This window comes from Thunnus thynnus, chromosome 11, assembly GCF_963924715.1.
Source record: "Thunnus thynnus chromosome 11, fThuThy2.1, whole genome shotgun sequence".
In the NCBI taxonomy this organism is placed as follows: Eukaryota; Metazoa; Chordata; class Actinopteri; order Scombriformes; family Scombridae; genus Thunnus; species Thunnus thynnus.
The window spans coordinates 31,290,911-31,315,552 of record NC_089527.1 but is presented as its reverse complement, the minus strand read 5'-3'; the positions used below and the strand labels follow the sequence as shown (position 1 = coordinate 31,315,552).

Genomic DNA, 24,642 nt, shown 5'->3' with positions numbered 1-24,642 from the left:
TTGCCTATTCTTTACAACCTAACTTTGTGGAAAGGAGAAGGAGAACAACATGTTATGGAGAGTCCCTTGAGAGCAACTCGCTCGTGTCAGTAGCTCAGCTTTATCTCTGGGGAACACCCCCAACTCCAAGAGTGATGTCCAAATAAGTAAATGTGCATCATGTAGCACGTGGATGTGACTCCCCTGATAGACGTAACAGCGGAGCAGAGGAGAGAGACAGACCTGAGCGCTGGTATGTAACATGTTTTTTTTTCTTCTCAAAAACAAATAATTTTAAAAATATTTGTACGAAATAAATGCTCATAAAAAACCCACTATTTGTGCTTTACCGAATAACGTATTTGTATTCAGGCCCACCCCTAGTACACACACACACAAAGTCACAGAAGGGCCACAGACATCGAGATAACCACAAAAATTTTAATTTGTTGGTAACAGAAATATGAGATGAAAATGTGTGTGTGTGTGTGTGTGTGAGAGAGAGAGAGAGAGAGAACTGTGTTGCGTGTTAGAGAGCATCATTACCTGGTGATAATTATCACATATACACGTTAATTTTCTTTGCCTTGAAGGTGTATTGTGTTCAGACTGAACACAAGTAAAACGGTTTCAACCTAAGTAGAGCAGTACAGCCTATGACAATATCTGTGTCCCTTCAGAGTTTGATATTCATTCTAATCTTGAGTTACTCGTGACACACCAAACCAGAAGACACATTTCATCTGTGTTGCCCCAACCAGGTAAACAATCACCAGCTGATCCCTAATGGTCACTTTTGTCACCAGAATTTCTCACCAGCTCAACAGACTGTGCAATGATGATGATGATGATGATGATGATGATGACAATCATGATGATGAGAACTTATTGTTACTAGATTGGATGCTTATATATGTATATGTGCCTCAGATGGGGGCAGGTGCACACACGGTATAATTCTCCTGAATGGTGTTTAGAAGGGCCTCATCATGGAGTCATTCAAAGTGCTGTCCACCCACCAGACAACTGCCCCCCGCTGGCCCTCAGCACACCCCTCTGAGACCTCTGTGTTTCTGCGATGGTTGATTCATGTCCCAGTCCTGCACTCCTCACATTCACTTTGATGTTTAATCCCATCCTGACTGTGTCCTCCTTCAGTCCGTGGAGCCACTCGGCCAGTCATGAATATCCAAAGGTCTGCTTACTTGACAGGATTATCCCTCTTTTCAAAGCCACTGGGGACGATTCTTCAGCCACAAAAAACACACTCAATGGATCTTCTGCTCTCTCTCTTTGTTTCTCTCACTTTCCTTTACTCTCTCTTTCTCTCACTCCCCTCTGTCTTTGTTCCTCTGGGTTTTCCCTAAACACATTGATCCACCCGATCGAGGAGTTCATCTGCTGCTGTTCATAGATTATTGGACACACACACAGACACACACACTCACTCAGGGGTGTTTTAAGTATTTAGTTTTGGTTTGCTAAGATATTCTGATGAATTTATAAGTGCAGGAGTACAACTGATTTTTGCCCACATGAGTACCCTTACTTCTTATTGTACCTCACGTTGTAAAACTGGTATGCACAAGCCTCTGAGTGAAGACAAAAACAGTGGTGAAAATGTCCTCATTGAAAGGGATTCAGGGGGCGTTGTGGTGACTAAGTGATTACAGTGCAGACAGTATACTGTGATCGCAATGCATGCGGTTTGATTCCAGCTGGGGACCTGTGTGGTACATCATATCCCTCTTTCTCTCCCTCACCAATTTCTCCATCTAATCTACTAGGCAAAATGGCAAAAAGAAAGCTTTAAAATATGGATTCAGAATGCCAAAAGACTGATGAGTCTTCAAACTCATGAATCTATTACTCAGTCTGGCCTTCCTGGACTGTATTTCATTGTTTCACTGGTGCCTGAAACAAATCACACCCCCACCAACTTGGTGAAGAACAAAACTAAAAATCAAAATGGCTGCAAAGCATCATAACTGGCAGCAACATTTACATAAAATCCAATACTACAACTGATTCATTGAGTTAACACGAAGCTAAACTGGATTCACCTGTTAATGAACTGCTACATATACGTAAGATGATTTTAAAAATAGCTCATTTAGCCTTAATTTTGATTTATCTTATCTGACTTCAAGTCTAAAAATGGAAGTAATTTCCAAGTCAAACAATTGGTTCCACTGTCATTTTGCAGTTTTCCCATTCTCAAGTCTGACATTTTGAATCTTTTAGTTTCCCAGTCATAATTATGACATGAATGTAATGCAAAGCAATTTACAAATTGGAAACTGATGATTCCTGTAGGGCTACAACTATTGATTATTTTAATCATAGATTAATCTGTCAATTATTTTCTCGATTAATTGATTAGTTGTTTAGTGAATAAAATGCGAGAAAATGTACATGAAAAATGTTGACAACTGTTTCTCAAAGCCCAAGATGCATCCTAAAATGTCTTGTTTTGTCCCGACCAACAGTCCACAACCCAAAGATATTCAGTTTACTATCACAGAGGACAAAAGAAACCATGCACATTTAAGAAGCTGGAACAAGAGAATTTTGACCAACTTTCAACCAATAGGTTGGTGCAGCGTCTAGAGGCACTTGCCACCTCCGCTTGAGTACTGTTCATTGACTATAGCTCAGCTTTTAATACCTCGTCCCTTCAAGGCTATATAACAAACATTTGCAGCTAGGTTTCGATCAGTCCCCATGTTTCACTGGGCAGAACACAGTTTGTCAAAACAGGCAATGGATTTTCAGACTCATCGACCATTAGCACCGGTGTCCCTCAGGGGTGTGTCCTCTCACCTTTGCTCTACACACCAATGACTGTCTAACACTCTGACACTATAAAGATGACTAAGTATGCTGATGATACAATACTTGTGGGACTGATTTCCTATAATTATGAAACAGCTTATAGGAATGAGGTTTCCTCTCTGGTCACCTGGTGTAGTAATAACAATCTCGAACTGAACATCAACAAACTAAAGAACTTGTGGTGGGCTCCCCCAAAATTCAGGGCAAGCTACTATTGCTGTTCATCAACAACCAAGTGGTAGAGAGACTGAATCATTTCAAATACTTTGGACTACAGTCTCCTCCTCCCTGAAATGGGAAAACAACTTTACCACCATGCAGAGGAAAGCTCACCAAAGACTATTCTTTCAAAGGTGACTCAGGAAATTTTGAGTTTCAAGGGTTGCAATGATGCAATGCTGATTGTTGGACATTTTACTGAAAACCACAAATGTCAACCTCATGGTCACACTTACTACAGGAAAAATCAGGGGATCACCCAAGTCTGTAGGATTCATCAGCTGTTGAGCTATTTCAATCTGGGCCAAAGTGGACTGACTGACCTACTGACAGATTGTTCAGAGGTGCAGAGAAATAGCTAAATTCTCAGCTAAACAACCACTTGTTGCTTCTTTAACAGTAAGCATTACTTTGTCTGTTAGAGTCCATCACTGTGTTTAATGTTGGTTAAGGGTGAGCAGATGAGGCTGTGTTGGAATACACATTAGTCCCATGGGAAAGAGGGATTTGAGGTCTCATATTCACCTTAGAACTCTATATATTCCCTTGTAAGAGTTAAATCCTGCCTTTGTCTCTGACAGCTTCTCTATTTGTTTATCTTCTCTCTTATTCCTCCTTTGCTCCATCATAGACTCTGTTTCTCTTTCTGTTATTCCGCTACCTTTGATGCATCCCACCAATCTTTAATCCTTTCAGCTAACACAACATGATGTGCAGAGCTGAAAGGGTGTACATCTGTGCAGTGTTTTCGGGAAGGTTTAAATCCAGTTACAACAGTGTTAGACTGATGCTCCCCTTCTGTCCAAAGTTATGAATATTTAAACTGTCACTGAATCAACCTTAGACTCTCAGCATCAATGGATAAGTCACCCTGCCACCAACAGTGGATAAGGAGCTGTTTATTCAAATTCAGTCACAGGGATGTGAAGCCCAGCTGCTATTGGCCAGAGCATTCTGGCAGAGCTGAAAAGATGCTGCTCAGTCAGTTTCTCTTTTAACTTCAGCACCATGTTTATCTGGGTGTATGGTATAAAACTCTCATGTGTCAATGTGTCAAATGCTGTTGTTTCAACTATTCCAAAATGTTTCCAACATAAGAAGACAAAATGTCTTACATATGCACTGGTAAGTAAATTGAAATTTCCAACCACAAGAAAAAAACATTCCACCATCTGAATGAATATAATTGCTATCTATTAAATTGCTGATAAAAGTTATTTTTAGTTGAATAATGAACCTTTATTAGAATTCTGTTTTAAATAGGCAGCTGATTAATGTAGGCAACTATTTTAAACATAACAAATGCAGATTCTTCCATACAGGCACACAAGCTCACTGAAGGGTTTAATGAGAATTAAAACATGTAAATAATACTCTATGGCTTTTTTCAGTCAACAAATCTCACCACAGTTTAACACTTACAGGAGATTATGAACCAATGTTTTAAGAAGTGTTCAAACCGATTTCTCACTTTGTGTTTACGTCAATGCTGTCTAAATGGTTTTGGAGAAAACATAATTGCTGCCAGGATTATGTTAGGTAATGTTTTTTTCTAGTCCAGGACGTGTTACAGTCTTGTCACAATCAGAGTGGATGATGGGTAAAGCATACAAAGAGCAGGACTTTCACATCGGAGACTTCACATCCTGCGTCCGACATTTATTTATGGTTTAGGCCATCACACACTTTGGTTATAGGAACATATTGTAGCTTTCATTAAATATTGAAAAAGTAAACATGTCCTGTCTCAAGATTCAAGTCAGTGTTGAATTTTTGAATGATCTCTCCCTAACCTTTACCAAGCACCATGAGCACCTAAACATAACCATAGAAAACTGTAATCATGCTTTAGTTGCCATGAGCAGATACTGTGGAGAAAACAAAGGACATTATCAGTGAACATGTATATCGTGTGGACATTTTGACAACAACAAAACATAACTTTAGATAACACTCTGCATCATCCAAACACCAAATGAGGGAATATGTTTTTGGAGAATGATGTTCATCCCTCCAGTAGAGTTCAGAGACTTGGAGAATCTATGGCAAGGAGCACTGAAGCTGCTCTGGAAACTCTGTAATCATAGGAGAGAGAGGGGGTTTTATAATCATTTTTGTGATATATTGTGATACATTGTAAATACCTACCTGCATTTAGTGCTGACACACCTGTGGTAAAGCAGAAGTCCTTACACAAATTATCCCACAGCTTATGCCTCTATGTGCCATCAAATGTTTTGTTAATTCTCAAAAACAGCTGTATGCCAAAATGAGAAGGGAAGCTGGCAGCATGCTGCAGATGGAGCATGTAGAGAAGTCAATTACTTAGTGAATTTGGATTATTTTGTGTTGAACCTCACTCACTAGCATCGATCTGTGATGTTCAGTCTGTTCCATTTTTTGTTGTCAACTTTCCTTCAACAAACCACGTACTTCTATTTTAGTTATTTCCTACATTTCCCAGAAAGGCTTTTAACATCCCCTGTAGAATTTAATCAAACATGTGTCCAATTGTAGGTGGAGAGAGTATAAAACATACCAGAGCCTAAAGAGAGCTTTTAAATTGAGAAAAAGTTAACAGGTAACTTGAACTGACTTATGGACTATCTAGGCTTCTGTAGGGTGACTAACTAGGGTCTTTAATAGAGTCTTCAATGGTTGATTTTCTGTGAATGAAAAATGCTAAGAAAAGAAGCAAGCCCCTGCTCTTTTTATTTACTGTAATGTTTTAGATGGCTGAAAACTGTCCAACATCACTCTCCTTTGTAGTTGTGCTGGGAATATAATAACATGACAGGTACCTTCACATGAAAAAGACAAAATATAGCTGCAAGTAGCAATGAGGAAAACTTAAGTCATCAGGTAAAAGAAGCAATCAACAGCTGCAAGTTGACCTGAGCTGAACAAATGAACTGATGAATTTCCTCTTTCACGTAAACAGTGTAGTATAGTGTTTAGAAAGTATATTGCATGATAAATGTATTTACTTAACAACATTAGCCAGTTAAAATACAGGTGTGTTCACAGGTTTATGGGGCCTTTTTCACGGAAGACATTTTGACATGTGACAGCAGGAAAAGCACAGGTGTAAATAATAGGGGTGAGTGAGTACACCATTATCTGTATCTGTATCTGTTCAGCCAACTGTCTGTACCCGTATCTATATTCGGAATGGGCAGGGCTTAAACCGGAAATTGGTGTTTTAAGTCTGAAATGGATATGGGTTGAAGCAGTGAGAGTCACAAGCTGTTAATCCCTGTGGACAGAGTGGCAGTGAAAAGTACATTATCTGTACCCTGGTAAATGATAAAATAAAAGATGGCTGAATTCCATTTAGCTGCTTCAGTTTCAGTGTCCTGGTATTATGCATGCTGTCTCACTGTCACAGTCATGCCTTATTACTAGTCATTGTTAATGTTATTATAAACACCTGGGATTTTCCTGCTATGACAGGTCAAAATATCTGCTGTGAAAAAGGCCTGTTGACACACTTGGGAGTGCACCAATGACTTGGATGATTTTGCCTGATTATGATTCTCTGGACTGTGAGTGTGGACAGACTGTGGCAGTTTGAAAATTGAAAATGGAGAAAAGTAAAGGTTTCACTCGCAGCACAATTGCTTCATTGAGAAGACTAAAGAGCCCAAACCTTTTAACATTCTGTCCTTATGTTATTGTCAAAATAACTCTAGCCTACTTCAACCTGAGCAGAGATTTAATCAGCCAGAATAGCCAGAAACACTTGTGTGGGTCTATTTTAATCATGTCTTTTCTGTGAAATCGAAACACCAGGATTCTTTATGGCAAAGCCGGCTCAGCCAAACAACAAACATTCACAATCATTTATGATTTTTTTGTATGACATGAAAGTTTCTGACTAATTAACAAGCTGTCATACTGTTAATGTCCAACATACAAATGATCCTTTTCAGCTATTCATCTTTTTTCTTCCCTCTCTGTTACAGAACTAAACCTTATTTTTGATGTAATTGAAGTAAAACCATTAAAAACAAATGAGTAGTAGTGTTGTAGCTGAAACATGGCTCTTTTCTGCTAAACTGTCAGTATATCATCAGATCAGAGATACTTACTGTCTAATATGAAAGTGAATGCTGAGATGAGCGCATATCAGGCTTTAAAAACTGACAAAACAGCAGTCCCACAAAATTAAGATATAAACTATGAATTTGAAGAGGTATCTCAGGATTTTATCATCTTAATATTTTGGTTTTCACATGCTGAGACATTCAAATAATGATGATCTGATACCTGCAAAATAGACTGTATTTTTGTTGTATTGTACCAAATGACCTCTTCCTCTCTGAAACGTCCTACAAAACGCTGAAGGACTTTGAATAATTCAATTCCACTAATGAGACGAATAAACAAATGCGTGCATGAATATTCAGAGATTTAGTTCATATCGTTGCTGCCTCAAAAGCCTTTGGAAAACATTGCAACAGCATGCGCAATCTGCTATGCAGCTGCTACCTTTTCCTAAAGTATACCGGCCTGTACTCATCACTGGCTTCTTTCTGCCAGCAGAGATTTCTGTGCGCGTCTTTAACTGCAAATATGATGCCAAATACAGATTTTCTTTGCGCTGTTGTGCGCTCCCTCGTCATACAGGTTGGAAAATAGAAGATACTTGAATCAAATCCTTCAGCTGATCTTAACAAATTAAGTATACAGGATGAAAGTCCAGTTGGACCTGCGGAGCCTGTAAAAACCAGCCCTGTGTGGTTACACTGGTGGGTTTGTGTTTGATAAGAAGCTGAAGTCATATTCATTCTCTGCTGAACTCTGAACAACTGTTTTGTTAAAGACACAAACGCAATAGTCTGCCTAGAATGATGAAAATTAATTAAAATGTTATCCATAAAATCGAATGAAACCAGTAATTTCCCAACTGGAATTCCCATATTTATTAAATGGAGATCATGAAGTTATACTGGGATATAAATTAGGTTAAGATATAAGTTATTAACATGCCAAAATATTTTCATGAACACCTGCATAGTGTTTTTTCTGCTTGAATTGTGAATATAGGCTGCACTGTTAGATGCATTTTCTATGAAGTCAAGTGAAATTTATTTAATAGCCCCAAATCACAAAATTGTCTCATGAGGCTAATTATTATGAAATTCAGCTATTTTAATTGGACGTTAATAGAGGCCGAACTATGAAGCCCACTGTTGACTTCAAGGTGAAAAATAGATGGATCTATCTACAGGACATCGTCCAGAGATATATTATAATATTATTTCCATAGCCTGTTTGCTTTAAAGTTATAATAATTATGATTTTAAAAATAAAAACTTTCAGGTTAAATGTTGTGTGTATTTTTCTCTTTCAAGCATAAATTACATTAAAAGTGACGCTCATGACGTTAAAAAAGACGTCGTTGCTGACGAAGTTGAAAGTTACTTTTCCATAATTCTGCATTAAAATGCTGTTGAGGAAAGTTTTGACAGTATGATTGAAGATCTGCTTATCCTCTGTGATCTTTTCAGTGATCTACAGGCCTGTTAGTGTATGAATGTTGCTTTAAAGCTCAGTTCAACATGCTGGTCCTATAAGATACACAAAGATAAAAACAACAAGACAGCACCACAGACTTTTTTCCTTTTCAATTAATCGTCTTTATTTTACATTTCAAACCCCAGCACAATCAGAGATTCATCTGAAATTCCCGTCCAAAATAAGTAAATAAATATCATTTTCATTTTTTATTAAAAAAATAAAGAAGTGGTCATTGTTTGCGTCGGGCACTGAATGACAGCTGGGGAGAAAATAAGGAGAGAAGAACTGAATAAGACTGATAGAATAAAGCAGGTGCAACATGTGAGGGGTGGGGGAGTCTTCCCACACTTTAACAAGACTCTAATATATAATATCTCCGACTATTTAAACAGAATAATCCATCTACATATTTACACTCTATATGTGTGGTTTGATTTTAGTTGGGAACTTTCCCCCTGCAGGCCCACAGAACGGAAAGGTAATTCATCACCAGCGATTAAATGTGATCTTTAAATAACTTTAGACACACACAGATGCCTGGGCCATCAGAGATTTCCAGTATAATAAGCAGAAGTTTGTTGTGCTTTAGGAGCTCTGTAAAGAAACACCTGTTACAAGTGAAGTTAATTACCATAAAACACTAAGTTAGTTTCAAAACCCCCAAATTCCCAGTAAGGAAAATCAATGCATTGGCCTTGACTGGCTCCGTCGACGCAACAAAGATAAATAAAAAGCTTGGTAATGTTGGGAGAGAGTCTGTAACAGCCAGAAAAGTTCGTCTCCGTTAGTTTAGAGTCACTTGGAGTCGCTGGTCAGCCTCGGCATGGTGACGGCGCTCATGCTGGACACATGCGGAGGCGGGACTTGGCACATGCTGCACGGACAGGGCATCCCGGTGCCAACGCCCCAGTGCTGGAAACTGCTGCCTAGCGGCCCTGCACCGGCCGTGGGGGCTTTGAGGAGTCCGTGATGGGGTCTGACCGAGGTGACGGCGGAGATGCCGGGCGCGGACAGAGAGGCGGTGGAGACGGCCGGCGGGAGGAGCGGGTGGTGCACCGCCGGGTGTGAGGCGTGGGAAGCTGCCGGGTGTCCCGGCACGGGTCCCGCGTGTGTCATAGTCCCACAGGCTGACGGGTGGAAGCCGCCGTGGTGGCCGCTGCTGCCGTAGATTTCACTGACCAGCCGCTTCATCTCCTCCAGTGAGTTACTCAGCATCAGGATGTAGTTTCTAGCCAGCAGCAGGGTGGCGATTTTGGAGAGTTTGCGCACCGACGGTCCGTGCGCGTAGGGCATGACCTCCCGGAGCCCGTCCATGGCCACGTTGAGGTCGTGCATCCGTTTCCTCTCGCGGCTGTTGATCTTGAGGCGGATCGACTGCAGCTCGTTCTCTGACAGCAGTTTACGGTCTTTCTTGGACATCCGGAGGGCCAATGACTCCTCGTCGCTGCCGGAGAGGCCGCGCAGGCCGGGGATCTCCGACGGAGAGTCGCTCTGTGTGGAGGACACGGCCCCGGAGAAGCCGTGTACGGACTTCTTCAGGGTGGACATAAAGATGTCATCGACCTCGGGAGAAGACGGTCTGCTCGACACGCGGCTCGTATCTGAGTCCATGGTCCTGGTCCAGCAAGGGTTCCTGAGGAGACAAAACTTTGTTAATTAACTGAATCCCCAAAGTCCCCGTCTCATGTCACCGCCAGCAAAGATGATATAATATTTCATTATAAATGATGACAAAAGTTTTTGTCATTTTATCAACATAACTAATAATTAAAGAGAGGCAAGACAAGATTTGGTTCTGGTTATTTGGTGGTTAAATGGAGGAAAAATGATCTTGATTGCCGCAGAAGCTTAATATTTAAACACAGTATATTTCTTGCAAATTTTCTTTATCATTTTTCATCTTTATAATCATATTCGACCATCAGATAAGACAGAAGTTATCAGTGAGTGTCCACATCTTTTCTATTGAGTCTACTCTATCAACATAGTATTCTACTTCTAGTTCATTCTAGCTTGGCAGGAATAAAGCAGGAGAACAACCCTAAAATCAGTTTAAGGATATCTGAAAACAAATATTGAATCACCTACCGAGAGTGTTTCCAAGCGCGATGATGACAAATCCACTTGTTACTCCAGATCGCATCTGACAGCCCATTTGGCACGCCTGCGTGCGACCGCAGGGTTTTATAGCAGGCTAAAGCGCACAGAAGCCGGGTCACCAGGACAACGCAGTTTCGGTCCCGGCTGCCTCCCTGCGACCAATCAGCTCCATGCGGGGAGGAGAGAGGAGGGGGGGGAGGAGGGTGACGGAGGGCCCTCCAGCCTGATGTAATTACCAACACACAGCATCACTATTAAGTGAAATCAGACACACTCCCTCCTACATATGGCCCCTTCTTGTGAAAATGTTGGCCCGTGTGTGGATGGATTTTACTACAGCTAATAACACATCGATGACGCCACATTTCGCCGTTAACTGAATATTAATTTGCTTGTATTATTCAGACTCCAAAACTTTACGATTCATTTCAATCGTTTTAGATTTACATGAACCATAATTTATTCGTTTTCCAGAAGAAACTGAGAATAAATATATATATATATATGTGACGTAAAGTTCAATATCTAATTATCTTAATGTAATTAATTTATAAAATATCTTCCCCGTTATTTTTTTATTTTGATTTTATTTTTTATTTTTTTAATCAAAAATGTGTTCTCTTTTTTCTTTTCGTTATTAAACCTCCTGTAGTCTGTTTGACCATAATATCTCATCGACCCTTCAAATGAACAATAAGAAGCGGTCGAAGCCTGATAAGCAGCGCAATATGTTTCCTCTGAGTTAATATGCTGTTTTCCGTTTTTACCCGCTGTCGGCCAGCAGCTGCCGTTAAGGAGCATCTTTAACGTTAATTAATGAAGTGTGCAAAATTGTTTTTAACGGTTATGATCCGTAACATTTCAATTAGTCTGCAGTGAGCGATAGCATGTGTGGCCTGCTGCTGGCGCTCAGACGGCCTCTGACTGACATAAGGGCCCAAACCGGTGATTTGCTCTCCTACATAACTGAAACTGACAGCAGCTTTGTCCCGAAATATGACAAGTTGTATTGTGCAGTCAGACGCAATCAGCGCTAATTGCCTCTACAAGCTGATCTGTTTTCATAAGACTGATATAGAAATATACTTCTCTGCTTTGGTTATTGGTCAAATAAAATGTAGCCTACAGGATCACTCTAATAACACAGAGTTAATAATTACAGACACAGCTCTCTGTAGGATACATTTAAAATGTGGGTTGTAATTTAGAATAATTATCAGTGTCAAGTATCTGACTGTCTGTAGGGGATTCATTGCCTTGAACGAAGGGAAAGAGAAAAAACATTAAGTTATAACAAAGCAACAAACAAAGCGACAGTGACTTTCAGTGAAATGGCAACAACATTCATATTAGAAAAGGAAAAAATACGTATTTTTTTAACACAATTAATTTAAATTAATTTAAATAAAAAATAAACGTATTGAAAAATACGTAGCTATTCGAATTTTATTTATGTATGCATTATTTATTTATTTACTTCTTTTCTGTGGTCAGTTAGTTCCAATTAATTTCCCGAATTATCTGTACAGTTGCTATGGTTACCCACAGTTTAATATACCACGCGCAATGATTTAGATCACTGGTTCTAAAACTTTTTCATGTCAAGGACCCTAAACTGAAACAAATTAGACCACGGACCCCCATCTGATGAGATTTTTGCTTTTAGATGTTTTATTACAGAAAGTATATGAAACCCATGACCAACATAGTAATAAGCATGACATACTGTCACTGTGTTACTTATGGATGGAATTATAGTGAAAACAAATTATTCCTCTTTTTGCTAGGGACCCCCTGGAACCCATTCAAGGATCCCTGGGGGTCTCACTTTGAGAACCACTGATTTATAACACTGGTTAAACAGTTGACTGGAAATATATTTTAAGGGTCGATATTCGACTTTAACGGACACTTGCCAGCCAATCAGAAACGAGTAGGCTATTTTCTAGCTCTAACCGTCAGTCAGGTGTCACATCGGTCCGCCAACGGTGTCTCAAAATCAAGGTCGTTATCCTGGGAAGTGCTAAAACACACACACACACACACACACACACACACACACACACACACACACACACACGCAAGCACGCACGCACACATATGCACATGCACACGCACGCACACACACACACACACACACACACACACACACACACACACACACACATACACACACTTTCCCTTTATTTATTTTTTTATGGCCTATTTGCTTGTTTTCTTCCACCGTACGTTGCGTTCGCGTGTTTACTCCCGTTAAATAAGATTATGGTAATTAAGGCGGTTAAAGTGGCATTTTAAATCAGGAGGTTTGTATGTGTGCCACCACTTGCTTCATTAGACATTCCCACAGTCTCACTGTTGCTCTGGATTCACAATGACACACAGACTACATATAGTCCACAGCTCAGGCTTTCCTCTAGGCTGACTTTCTTTTATCTATGGATCATTATTTTAAAAGTCAGTTAAAAAAAAAAGACTATCAAGAAGTATGGAGGCCTTGTGCTGTAGTCTGAACCCTTTCAGACTGTTTCAGAAATATTTAATCTTACATCATAAATTAGAACAATATTTCTCAACTTTTTCTGGCATATGACTGAGTGCAAACATTCTGGTGTAAAAATGTTACAAGCTGTTAGGAGACAGAGATGAGTCTCTCTTAAGAGTCTTGTCTTGAGGGAGCTCTGTAGGGATAAGTGAGAAACTCTGGATTCAAAAATCATAAACGTGTGAAGTGCACAATTAATGTGGAAGCAAGGCACTAAAGCAGTGATGTTTTGGTAGGCTACATATAACAGAAAAAAAATCTCCTTTTTTCCTCAAGAAGGTTAATTTTCTTCAGACATTTCAATTCTGAAGTTTTTAAGTATTCAGCCTATAATGAATGTTTCTGTGCTGCTTTTATTTCCCTTAGAATGAATGTGATTCAGAAAAAAATATATATATTTAATGTATTTCTTTGTAGCCAATCTTGAAACTACACTACAGAGTGCATTTCACCCCTCCGACCAGCAGTTTGCACTGCAGTTCAGGTTTGGTCAGAAATATTTTCCTGTGTGTGTGTGTGTGTGTGTGTGTGTGTGTGTGTGTGTGTGTGGAAACAGCCAGAAAAACTATACTTTCACTGCACAGATAACAAATAAATGAATATGCAAAGAGAAGAGAAGAGAAGTTTCAGTTGCATAACTCAGTGTATGATCTGTGGCAGGCAAGTACATTTCAGTTTTATCAAATATCTATATCAAATAATATTTTAATTTTATATCCCACCCCCCACCCACCCAAAAAAAAATCACATCTATCTCTTAGTCCACTTACTTTATGTTAGACTCCATGTATGAGGGTATGTGGTATGTGGACACCTGAACATTGAACTCATAACTGATAACTGCGAGCCAGACCTCAGCATTCCAGTTTATCCCAAAGGTGTTTGATGGGGTTGAGGTCATGGCTCTGTGCTGGCCAGTCAAGTTCTTCTACACCAAACTGGGAAAACTATTTCTCTATGGAGCTGTCCACGAGGTCACAATTATGTGGGTGAAACAAACTGTTGCCAAAAAGTTGGAAGAACATTATTGTCTAAAATATCATTGTATGCTACAGCATTAAGTAGGTGTAGGTGATTATAACTAAGCACCTATGACTCAAACCAGGACAACAGACCCAGGCCAAATGTGTATAAGAGTGTACTATAATGTGCTATAAAGTGTATAATAATGGTTAAATCAACTTGATGGGTTAAAATAACAGTTTGTTCATGTAGGAACCCAACACCTAGTAAACTGGCTGAGAAAATAGGTATTCAGGACTTTTAATTGTTCAATTCTAACATTTCCTATTCCCGTCCATCTTTGACTCTCAGCGACTACAGTCCTTCTCACCATCTTTTTCTCTCTTTCTGTCTCTCTCTCTGTCCATCAGTCTGGGTGGCGGTAGGCCCGGTGCCGTGGTGAATACCAATAGTGAGGAGGAGCATATGTGAGCCATACTTAATCCTGCTAATCTGCCTCTAAAATAAAAAAGAAAAGGAACAAAAAAGCAGAAAAGAGAGGAGGGTGGAAAAACACGAGAGAAGGTTTCTCTTTCTGTCTGGGGAGCTGACCGGCTGAGGCCAAATGAACTGAAAGACATGAATAATGTCCTGGCTCTCCCCCTCGATCCCTTTCTCTGCAAAATCTTGGAACGAAATGAAGCAAAATTCTCCCTTTTGTTGAAATCTGTAGTGAGGAACGCGAAATGCCGCCACCACTGCTGTTACTGTGTTCGGGTGTGTGTGTGTGTGTGTGTGTGTGTGTGTGCAACCTCCAAGTGAGATTCACATGCAGCAATCCTGCTCTAGCAGTTTACTGTACATTTAACAACAAAGTCAAGTGCCATGACAAGAAGTGGTGTGAAATGGTAAAAAAAAAAATAAGCGGTCTGGCTTTCTGTCTGATTCATTTTTATTATTTAACCATGTGAACATCTTTCTATAATATTCAGCAGGTAGTAGGAAATATTAAGGGTGCACTGATTTTCTCTTTGATCCTTTAAAGAAATACTCATTATAGAGAGGGGTCAGTTGGTTTCCCCCAAAGCATATTTTGTTAATACAAAATGTATAGTAGTTAGTAATAGTATAATTTGTCTGTGTGTTCCTAAGTGACAGTGTCTGCATACTCTTTAACTCAGCTCTTGGGTCTCAAGTTCAACAACAGGAAGAAACACAAAGAATCTGAACACTATAGAGGGGAAAGAAATTCAAAAAGAAGGCAGGTCGTAGGAAAATGCAACAGTGCAAAAACATAACAGTTTTATCGCTTGTGTTAACAACTAGAAAATATAACAGAGAAAATGAGTCACAGCAGGACCACAAACAATCATCCAATAAGTGAGAAGCAACCAGAGCGTTGCGATAATCACTACAATCATTGGATTAGGCGATGTTTAGTAGAAAAAACATGAGAAAATTCTGAGCAACATGTTTAAAACTTGCTGTCCTCCCTGCTGATGATGCTCTGTCAGGCCGGTCACTTCTTGCTTTAGTTTGCTCTCAGCAGTGAAACACATAATGTGAGGTGATGTGACTGACCTGTCAGTAAAGAACATTACACCATTTTGCCCTAAAAACTCCTCGTCATTTGTCTGTTAGGATCATTGTCCTGCTGCATTGTCTTATAATTGGAGGGACTGTATATAAAAACCTTTGGCACCATTAAAGTTAAAAGTCAGCACTAGTCATTGTTAAATAAAAAATGTATATCATATTCCTGTTGCTTATGAACCTCACTTCACCATACAGTAGGTTTGCATTGGGGAACGTTTGTATGTGCTTTCCTGAATTTTCAGCTATTTTGCAACAAGATGTCCAAATGAAGCAGGTAATTATTATTAAAGGGGCGCAATTTGAAACACTTCCATATAAATAAGGACAGCTAACCATGGTAGAAAAAAGACATGAAAACAGCATGAAGTGGTATGCAGTAAAGATACATGTGAAAACATATTAGAAAACTGAACTTGAAAGAGGTTTTTTTAAAAAAGAAATAGAAAAGTAGGTTATTAATAGTGATTTAACAGCTATAGATCTACCAAACCTAAAAATCCTTTGTTGACTTATTCCAAAGTTTCCTGCTATAGATTTAAAGTAAAGAGAACAGAACTGAATCTGTGGATCTCAGGTTGTGTGCAGTAGGTACATGTGAGGTGTGCAGGTCACTCATGTAGGCAGGTGCTGGCCCCTACACATGAAGAGATGTGGATCCAGGCTGCAGAGGGAGTCTCCAGGCCTCTGTGTCTCCAGGCTTGGACAGTGTTGGGTTATGCAGGCCCGGGGCTTTATCTCTACAACAGCTATTAGGAGGTAATTAAGTCCTAACACTGCCGAGCCTCCCATGGTTACTATAACATAACTGCAAATGGGAAGCTTACAAGCTCCTTTAGACGGCATGACAAATTGAATGGAACTCATTGGGCTTCGGCTATTATTCCAGCGGCCCCATCTGGCTGGGAAAAGATAAAGGGGATTTGCTGGAGGTTGTGAGGGGTTGAGCCTCCATGCTCGGTGTGAGTGTGTGTGTGTGTGTGTGTGTGTGTGTGTGTAAGGGATAAGAAACGAAAGGGGGGTCCAGGTCCTGCACAGGGAGTGTTTTGAGGGTTCCTAGGGGATTTTTTTTTCTCCTCTTTGGTCTGAGCTTCAATTCAACAGGCAGCCTGAGATTTGCTTTGGCCAAATGTTACAAATGTTTCGACAACCTGGTCTCTGATCCTCAGGGGTCACCCAGGAGGGCACGGGGGTACAACGGCTTTACGCCCAGAGATTTAACAAAGCAGCATGGGGATGAATATATTCACACTTATATTCACTCGCCGGGCCTCCAGATGCTTGTTTTAGGGAGACGGAGACTAGACTGAGCTGCACTCCACCCAAACCAGACCAGCTGGCGGTTTGTGTCCATAGTACGTCCGTGACCAAACTTGTGTGGACAAAAAAAGTGTCACGTTCACTGGAGTGATGCTGTCAATTGTCGCCTGGGGAAAAGATGGGGAAATTATTCTAAGACTGTTAAAAGTTTTTTTCTTTAGTGTGAAATTCAACTTTGCTTCAATGGTTTAAAAAAAAAAAAAACATTTCGTCCACAGAATAATGAGTAAATCATTTGTGGAATTAGTTGTGCATCAGTGTAAATGGACTAATCCTGTTTTACACTTTTCTAAAAGCAGTATTAGTCATGCTATGCATCTGATTTATAATCAGATTTGACCCCATTTATTGGTTATTTTGGGACATTTTTGTGTCATGAAACGAGCAATATATGACTGGAAGATGAAGGATACAGCAGACATAGTGACGTGTGAGAAAGATCATGACATTAGAGTACATACAGTATGTGTGCACACATTTCCACATGAAATCTCACAAATTCGAATCCCAAATTATCTTTTGTCTCACCAGTTAAAGCAGGAAAATATTGCTTTCATTGATATTTTGTATCAATTTTTAAAGAATATTTCAGCATAAGTGCTCTCATCGTCTTTCTGAGAGTGATATAAGATTGATATCAATCCTTTGTGTGTTAACTCACAACATGTTGAGTCACTGATCAACAGGCCAGTCAGCCTTCATGAGAGTATGCAGTACAGTAATATGGATCTGCATTTGGACATATTGTAATGCCATAACAATCTCAAGTATTTTGTTGATAAATCTAATGACTGTAAATCTGGTGACTGTAGATATCCACAATAATCCAGGTGAATTTGGAGATGCTAATTACATGTCTGATGAGTTTTCTTAGGTTGCTCTGAAAATTCAATGTCCAAACTGACTGAAACATTATAATAAGAAAATGGCCAAATCTCTTTTTCTTCCTCCTCTTTTTGTGGGCACACAGCTAAACTGCATTAGCACCACCATCTGTTCTGCAGAGGGGTTGAATGAATAGTTTGTTGTCAGCAGGTTAAAACTTGGTTCTACATTGAAGTAGCTGAAACATTGTTGGCCAAATGTTGATTTCTGCCTAAAGTAAAACAAATAGGCCATTTTTGATTGTTAGATGGTTGCAATGAATTTGGTTGAAAGTTTTCAAGGTTGCACAGTGAATGGACTGTAAGGAGACATCTTACTTTGAAGGATTCCGTTGTATTTTACGTGGATCATTTTTACCACAGGATGTTCTTTTTAAAAATGACCACAATGACCTAAAAGACGAATCTCTAATCTATTGATACACATATCACATTGTTATATTCACATAACTTTTAATAGCACTGGCAGTCAAAGTGAAAGTTCTCCATTGGGTTGCAGTGTCTCATGGGGAGAACAGTAGTAGTAAGAGGTTAAAAAGCCTTCTTTGCATCTTCCTCGGTAGAATAAGAGACAAGCATTTTCAATTTTATTCACCCTGGAGAGTGTTTTCAAAAGTTTTTGTGAGAGGAACGCATCGACTTTGTGTGGATGGAGGGCCAAAACCAAAAGAAACCCTATGTGTTAATGTGGACGTGGCCTCAGTACTGCTGAAAGTCACTGATAGCCTTACAGTATCTTCAGTGCTGCATTACAATGAGTGTAAAGGGGTCTAATGATGGGGATCTGCCAGGCTTAACAGGCTCTCATTCAGATAGCGATTGTCAGAAGGCCAGAGACAATAGGCTGGAATAACAATGGAGTACACAAGCAGCGCAGGCCATCCCCGTTCTGCTGCAATTAGCGTCATATGGAGGCACTGAGAGGCTGGGTTACATTCCTTTACTCTCACTACCAGCCTCCTGATCCCATCACACACACACACAAGCTCATCATCCCTAACAAGGGGGCGGACTACTTTATTACCACCCCACTGCTAACCAGCTGTCAACCCCCCCATGCATGCAGACATGCACTCCACAAACCAAAAAAAAAAACAAAAACACTTTTGGGTTGACTCTGGAGATAGTAGCAGGTGTTTTGTGTTGGGATCAACTGCCGTTTCCCATCTTTGAGCTGAAAACAGTCTTCTGTTCACTCTTTCTAGACATGGTTGGAGATTTCTGTGTAGCAGCAACGTGTCAAAACCAACTTTTGTTTGCTCTCCATACCTCCTTTTGTATGTCAGTATAACCAAACATGCAATACAGGTGTTATCAATGACATTTCAATCCGAAGATAAAGACACACATTAAATATTGATTTCATAGAGGGTCTCAACTACAATGTGTGAGTATTGATTACATTTTACCAGTTATGATAACATTTTCTTCAACATTATATTTGGTCTATTTGATCTGAGGATGTACTTGGCTGCAGACCTCTGAATCTCTGCCCACATCTGATTTTTTGAGCGATTCAAATAGGTCTGGAGTTGTGCTCACTTCATGGCTGTTTTACCGGTTGTAAAAAGAAAACCAGCCAATGAGAGCTTGGCAGCCAAAATGTCCATTTTAATAAGTATACATTACGGTAAGTACAATAGGTTGTATGGTAAGTTGATCCATTAACAAGATCCTCATTAGATCTGATTTTTACAGTGTACATAATACAAACCACTACTACAACTACTACTACTACTACTACTACTACTACTACTTTTGGTTTCATTTCCAAAAAGTGCAATGTAATTAATATGGTTAAACTTTAGACTTGTTTGAAATTTGTGTGATTGTCTGACCACTTGTTGCTCCCCAAGCAATGTCCCAAGTTGTTGCAATTAAAATGATATAACAGCCAATGGGAGTAATGGCCAAAATAATGAAAACATGCAAACCTGTCTCCTAGAAATTATGTTTACAGTTTCCCCAATTGTGTTGCTTTGACAAATGTAATTGCTGGATTATATTCACAGGCAACTTTTTTTCTGAATGAAAGAATTGCTATATGTATAGTATATACCCAACTGAAGTTGAAAGTTTACACCAGAGATCGAGGTTCACATCCTGAGTCTAGTTTGTGTTGAGGTTTAGGCAACAAAAGCACTTTGGTTAATGTTAGTGAAAGGTCATCATTTCAGTTAAATGTTAATAAACACGTCATGTCTTGTGCTTCAAGTCACTGCAGACTTTTTCTGTATTAAACCAAGACCACAAACTTAACCTAAACTTAACTAAATGCTGCCAGTGCCTAAAAATAACCATTAAAATGTTAATAATACTGTATAACTATGAGAAGATATTATAGGTAAAAGAAAATGATTATAGGTATTAAAAAAATGAACTACATTGTCATTAAACATATGTTCAGTATCAACATTTTTAAATCTTGCCAAATACGTTGATTGACAACATTTCTTCTTTCTCTCAGTAAACTTGACCAAATGTTTTGTTTGCATAATCTTAACCACAACCTAATCATAGATGTGGCAGATCAAGAATGTTGGACATATGGGTCGATTTGGAAGGCCCTGACAAACAACCCACTTTGTTCCTTAGGTAGAAGGACTTGTTGCACAGACAGGGAACAGCCGTTTGAAAGGCACAGACGTTGGAGCAGACGTTAACGGACTGAGGGGACCAGAGAATGGACAGGTCTCCAGAGCAGGGCCACAGGGGCCACAGAACTGGAGGAGGAGGAGGGGCCACTTGGCAACTTGACACACTAGCTCTCCTTCAATTCTTCAGCAATTATGCTGTCATCAAGCTATTTTGCCTTTTTGAGAATGAAGAGAGGAACACAAATAAGGGCCATGCTGGTTTAATTAAACTAATACCAATTCATGTTCCAGCAAGAAGCTTGAGGCGTCATTAGGAGAAGAAGGACAGAAAGGGTCTGTTCCTGTGTGTTTGTGTGCGTGATTGTATGCATGTATGCCCATTATGTATGTGAGAAATTTTGAGTATGTGTGTCCGTGCATGTGTGTGTGTATGTGTGTGTGTGGGGGGGGGGGGCGTGTGTCCCCTCACTTCCAGTCCATTGAGCTGCGGTGCTGTTGCATGCTCTCCGCTGCCCTGGTTTTGGTCCAACAGAACAGAATGCGTGGAGGGAAAGAGGGAGGCGATGGGAGAAAGCAGAAAAGAGGAGGCGGAGGAGGTGGGGGTCTGCTTGGAGGGGGCTGTTTGTCACTGTGAATCGGCTCAGGGTGGTTCACATCATCTGGCCATTGATGGCCGCCCCTCCCCTGTTGTAAAACAAGCTCCTGTGGGCCTGCCTGAACACTGAGGGCATTGTGTCCCACCCTCGCAGGAAACATACCACCCAAAGTGCTGCTGCCCCCACCGTCCACCCCCAGCATCCCCAATCCTCCTCTCTATCCCTTCATCTCCATCTTTTCCACCCACAGTCCAGGACAGTATGATGTAAACCTTAACGTGGTGGTGCATCAGCAGCAAACTGGAGCAGATGTACACAGGACGAGATAATGTATGATCATTGGAAAGCAACAGGTAGGGCTCATGAGGCCGGACTAAAGGCTGGGAGGAAAGAGGGAGTCAGCAGCAAGTGGAGGAGGCCGAGGGAGGTGCAGAGAGGAAGACAGATTTGAAGGGCTGGTGTAAAGGGGGCGTTCCCTGTGGTTTCCGTAATATGGAGGGCTAATGGGAAGATTGATGGATTGAGACAGCAAAACAAAACAAGGGGTGGTGATAAAATGTAGAGTGGGGGACAGAGCAAGTAGGGATCGAGTTGAATGGTGAAGCCTCAGTCCTGAGCATGTGTGAGTGTGTGTGTCACAAGGCCAGGAGAAGGAGGAAAATTTATCGCCTTTGGGGGCAGGGAGTGGGTGTGACTCGTTCCCTAATTACCAGGGAGGTCTCGGGAGCCTTGGGTACAAGACAAGTGTGAAGGGTGGGAGAATGAGACAGGATACAAGAGGTTAGTGCAGGTCAATGCTGACCACCTAAGATGCCCCTTGCAAAAGACCTGCACCCCCATTCCATTTCAACCCTCCCTGAGTGCCCTTGCTGAATGCTATAAATAAATATCGTGTCTTCTCCTCTAAAAGCTGATAATTTACTGCCCACCCATTCCGTTCTGCCCATCTCTTCTCCATTTCTCAGCGCCGTTGCCAGGCGGTGAATGGAGCCTGTCCTTTGAGTTTGGAGGGCCAGGCCTGTGTTTTCTGGAGGGGCTGTCCTCAAAGTTTGGAGCACCCTGGAGTGGACACACACACACACACACATACACACACATATGCTTACATGTTGAATGCCACACATGCTCCTTTATCAGCCACCTCTGAAACAGCTACACACATGGCAGGAGTTTGAGGGATTCTTATGGGAGAAACCTGTTGTTCGATGCAGATGAAGAGAGCTAACTCCTTTCTTTCCTAATTACATTTGAGACTAACAGGTGCTTCAGGCTGATGATTCTTAACTCTTGAGTCAAAGTCAAAGGCTGACTCGTCCATATGCCTGCTCTTTTAATTCTCCCAAATCATTTCTTTGCATATCATTCCATCAAGACTGCATTAGACTGTTGTTCAAACAGATGATTTGTTGTGCCTTTAAATGTTACAACTTTGTGCTTTGGCAGTGAATGTAAACAAAGTAGCGTAATGTTCTTATAGCACAGCAGAAAGTTGAAGGGAGGAAGTTGGGATGGATGGATGGGTTGGCATCCAGTGTTCTCTTTCACCAACAGTCGGTATTCATTTTTTTAAGCATGACCATGATATATTTTTAAACATACTGAGAATAATTGTTGTTAATTACAACTTGGATCTTGTTTTTTGAATGTTTGGCCATAGGTTCTAACAGTTATGATAATGTTAGTCTCACACAGGTCGATCAAACTTACTTGGATGAGAAAATTAAGTCCGTTAACATCCATCAAAGTTTACAGACCAACTTTGACCCACTGCAGTTTTGTCTTCATACAGTTTTCAATTGCAATGAGGCACAGACATTCCTAACATTATGGATGCATTCACTTTGGGGTTTTCCTCCAAATAAAGTGGTTTAGATCTTCTGAATAAACTGTCTGCAGTTATATAATAAGATATCAGCAATTACATTGGTGAATACAATATTATCATAACCAATAGAAAAAATGGCTATAAAAGGAAGATCAAAGTTGCAATAAACCAGAATTAATCTTAAAATTTATTTTCAAAGATCGCAGTTTTTTAATGTCATATACACAGAATAACATAGCAGTCCCACCACGCTGAAACTGATTCAGGGATCCACTCAACATGTACTAAACACTCCCCAAGAAGCTGATGACTTTATTAATAGAGAAGGAGATAATGATGACTGATAACAGCTTGCAGACTTCACCACACTAAGCCTGAGCTATGAGGACCTTAATTTTTTTTTCTTATTCTCCTGCTGCTGGCTTTGGCTGACGAGTGTGCAACCACAGGCAGGTGTGTGGTCACTGTTTACCGAATGCTTTTCATTTTCATTTTAAGATCTTCAGTTAATACTATATTTCAGATACAGGTGTTATGTGACTAAGAACTGCAGCAATATCTACATCTGAACTATAATTTATTTATTTTACTATGTGAGTATTTTTCATCTTCCTGCTACACTTGTGTCTTAATCCACAATGTTGCCTTAGTTTAGCTGATTAGGTTACTGCAGTAATTTCTTTCTGAAGCAATGGACTGCATTTCTGCTATCAGGTTTGATAGCTTATTTCTTACTAGGGGAGTGGGCATTGTTGACACAGCTTAGCCAGCCTTCTCAGTGCCAGGTGTCTGATAGTAAGGGGTTGTACTTGGTTAATTTGAAATACCACAAGGGGTGGTCATGTTTTTGTTTCTGGTGTTGCTACTTATTGTAACCCACAGGGAGTTCTTATTCACAAATATTTTAGCGGCAGGGGATTGGGATTGTTTAATTTTTGGCCTCAAATTGATCTTGGAAAGGTATTTATTTATTTATTTTTTACTCCCCTCTCCCATGTGTTTTATTTTTTTGCTTACATATCTAAAGGCAGAATCGTACTTAGGGGAGTATGTGATTCACTGTCTACTACAAAATAAATATTTGTAAAAACCAACTATTTGTGCTTCTCCAAATAGCGTATTTGTATTCGTATTTGTATTCGTATTTGTATTTGGCTTCACCCCTATTCTGTATGCAGTCTACTAACAGACCCTAAGAAAGTTAACACAGAATTAAGGAATTTTTGCTCTGACCTCTATTCCTCAGTAATAACTCTGAACATTGAAAAGAGTAAAGACTTTACAGGAAACTTCCAACTTCCAACACCTTCCAACTTTATCTCAAGAGGAAACAGACCATTTTGGGACCCCTATAACATTAACTGAACTCAAGAAGGTCATCTTTGGTATGAAAAGAGGAAAGTACCCCGGATGGGATGGTATTCTGCCTGAGTTTTACTCATCATTCTGAACTCAACTTATGAACTTGGACAATACATGTTAGATATGATTCTAGCTGCAGTTGAAAAGGGCTTCGCTATTGGCAGTGTCAACATGGCTTTATTTGCAGTCTTACCTAAACTAAATAAGGACCCCACTTTATGTAGTAGCTATAGACACTTTACTTGCTGAAGTAAAGGCATATGCCAAAATCTTGGCCTCCAGGATTGGGACACATATGACCAAACTTATGCATCATGACCAA

General features: G+C 40.1%; 1 protein-coding gene across 1 annotated transcript; it reads right to left on the bottom strand.

Moving 5' to 3' along the window:
• Positions 1-8,651: 8,651 nt before the first annotated feature.
• olig2 (oligodendrocyte lineage transcription factor 2) lies at positions 8,652-10,725 on the bottom strand. Its single transcript, XM_067602668.1, has 2 exons — positions 10,645-10,725; positions 8,652-10,189 (listed from the first exon to the last, which is right to left on the bottom strand). Exon 2 carries the CDS (start codon positions 10,165-10,167, stop codon positions 9,352-9,354), a length of 816 nt encoding a protein of 271 aa, XP_067458769.1. The 5' UTR covers positions 10,168-10,189; positions 10,645-10,725; the 3' UTR covers positions 8,652-9,351.
• Positions 10,726-24,642: the final 13,917 nt, after the last annotated feature.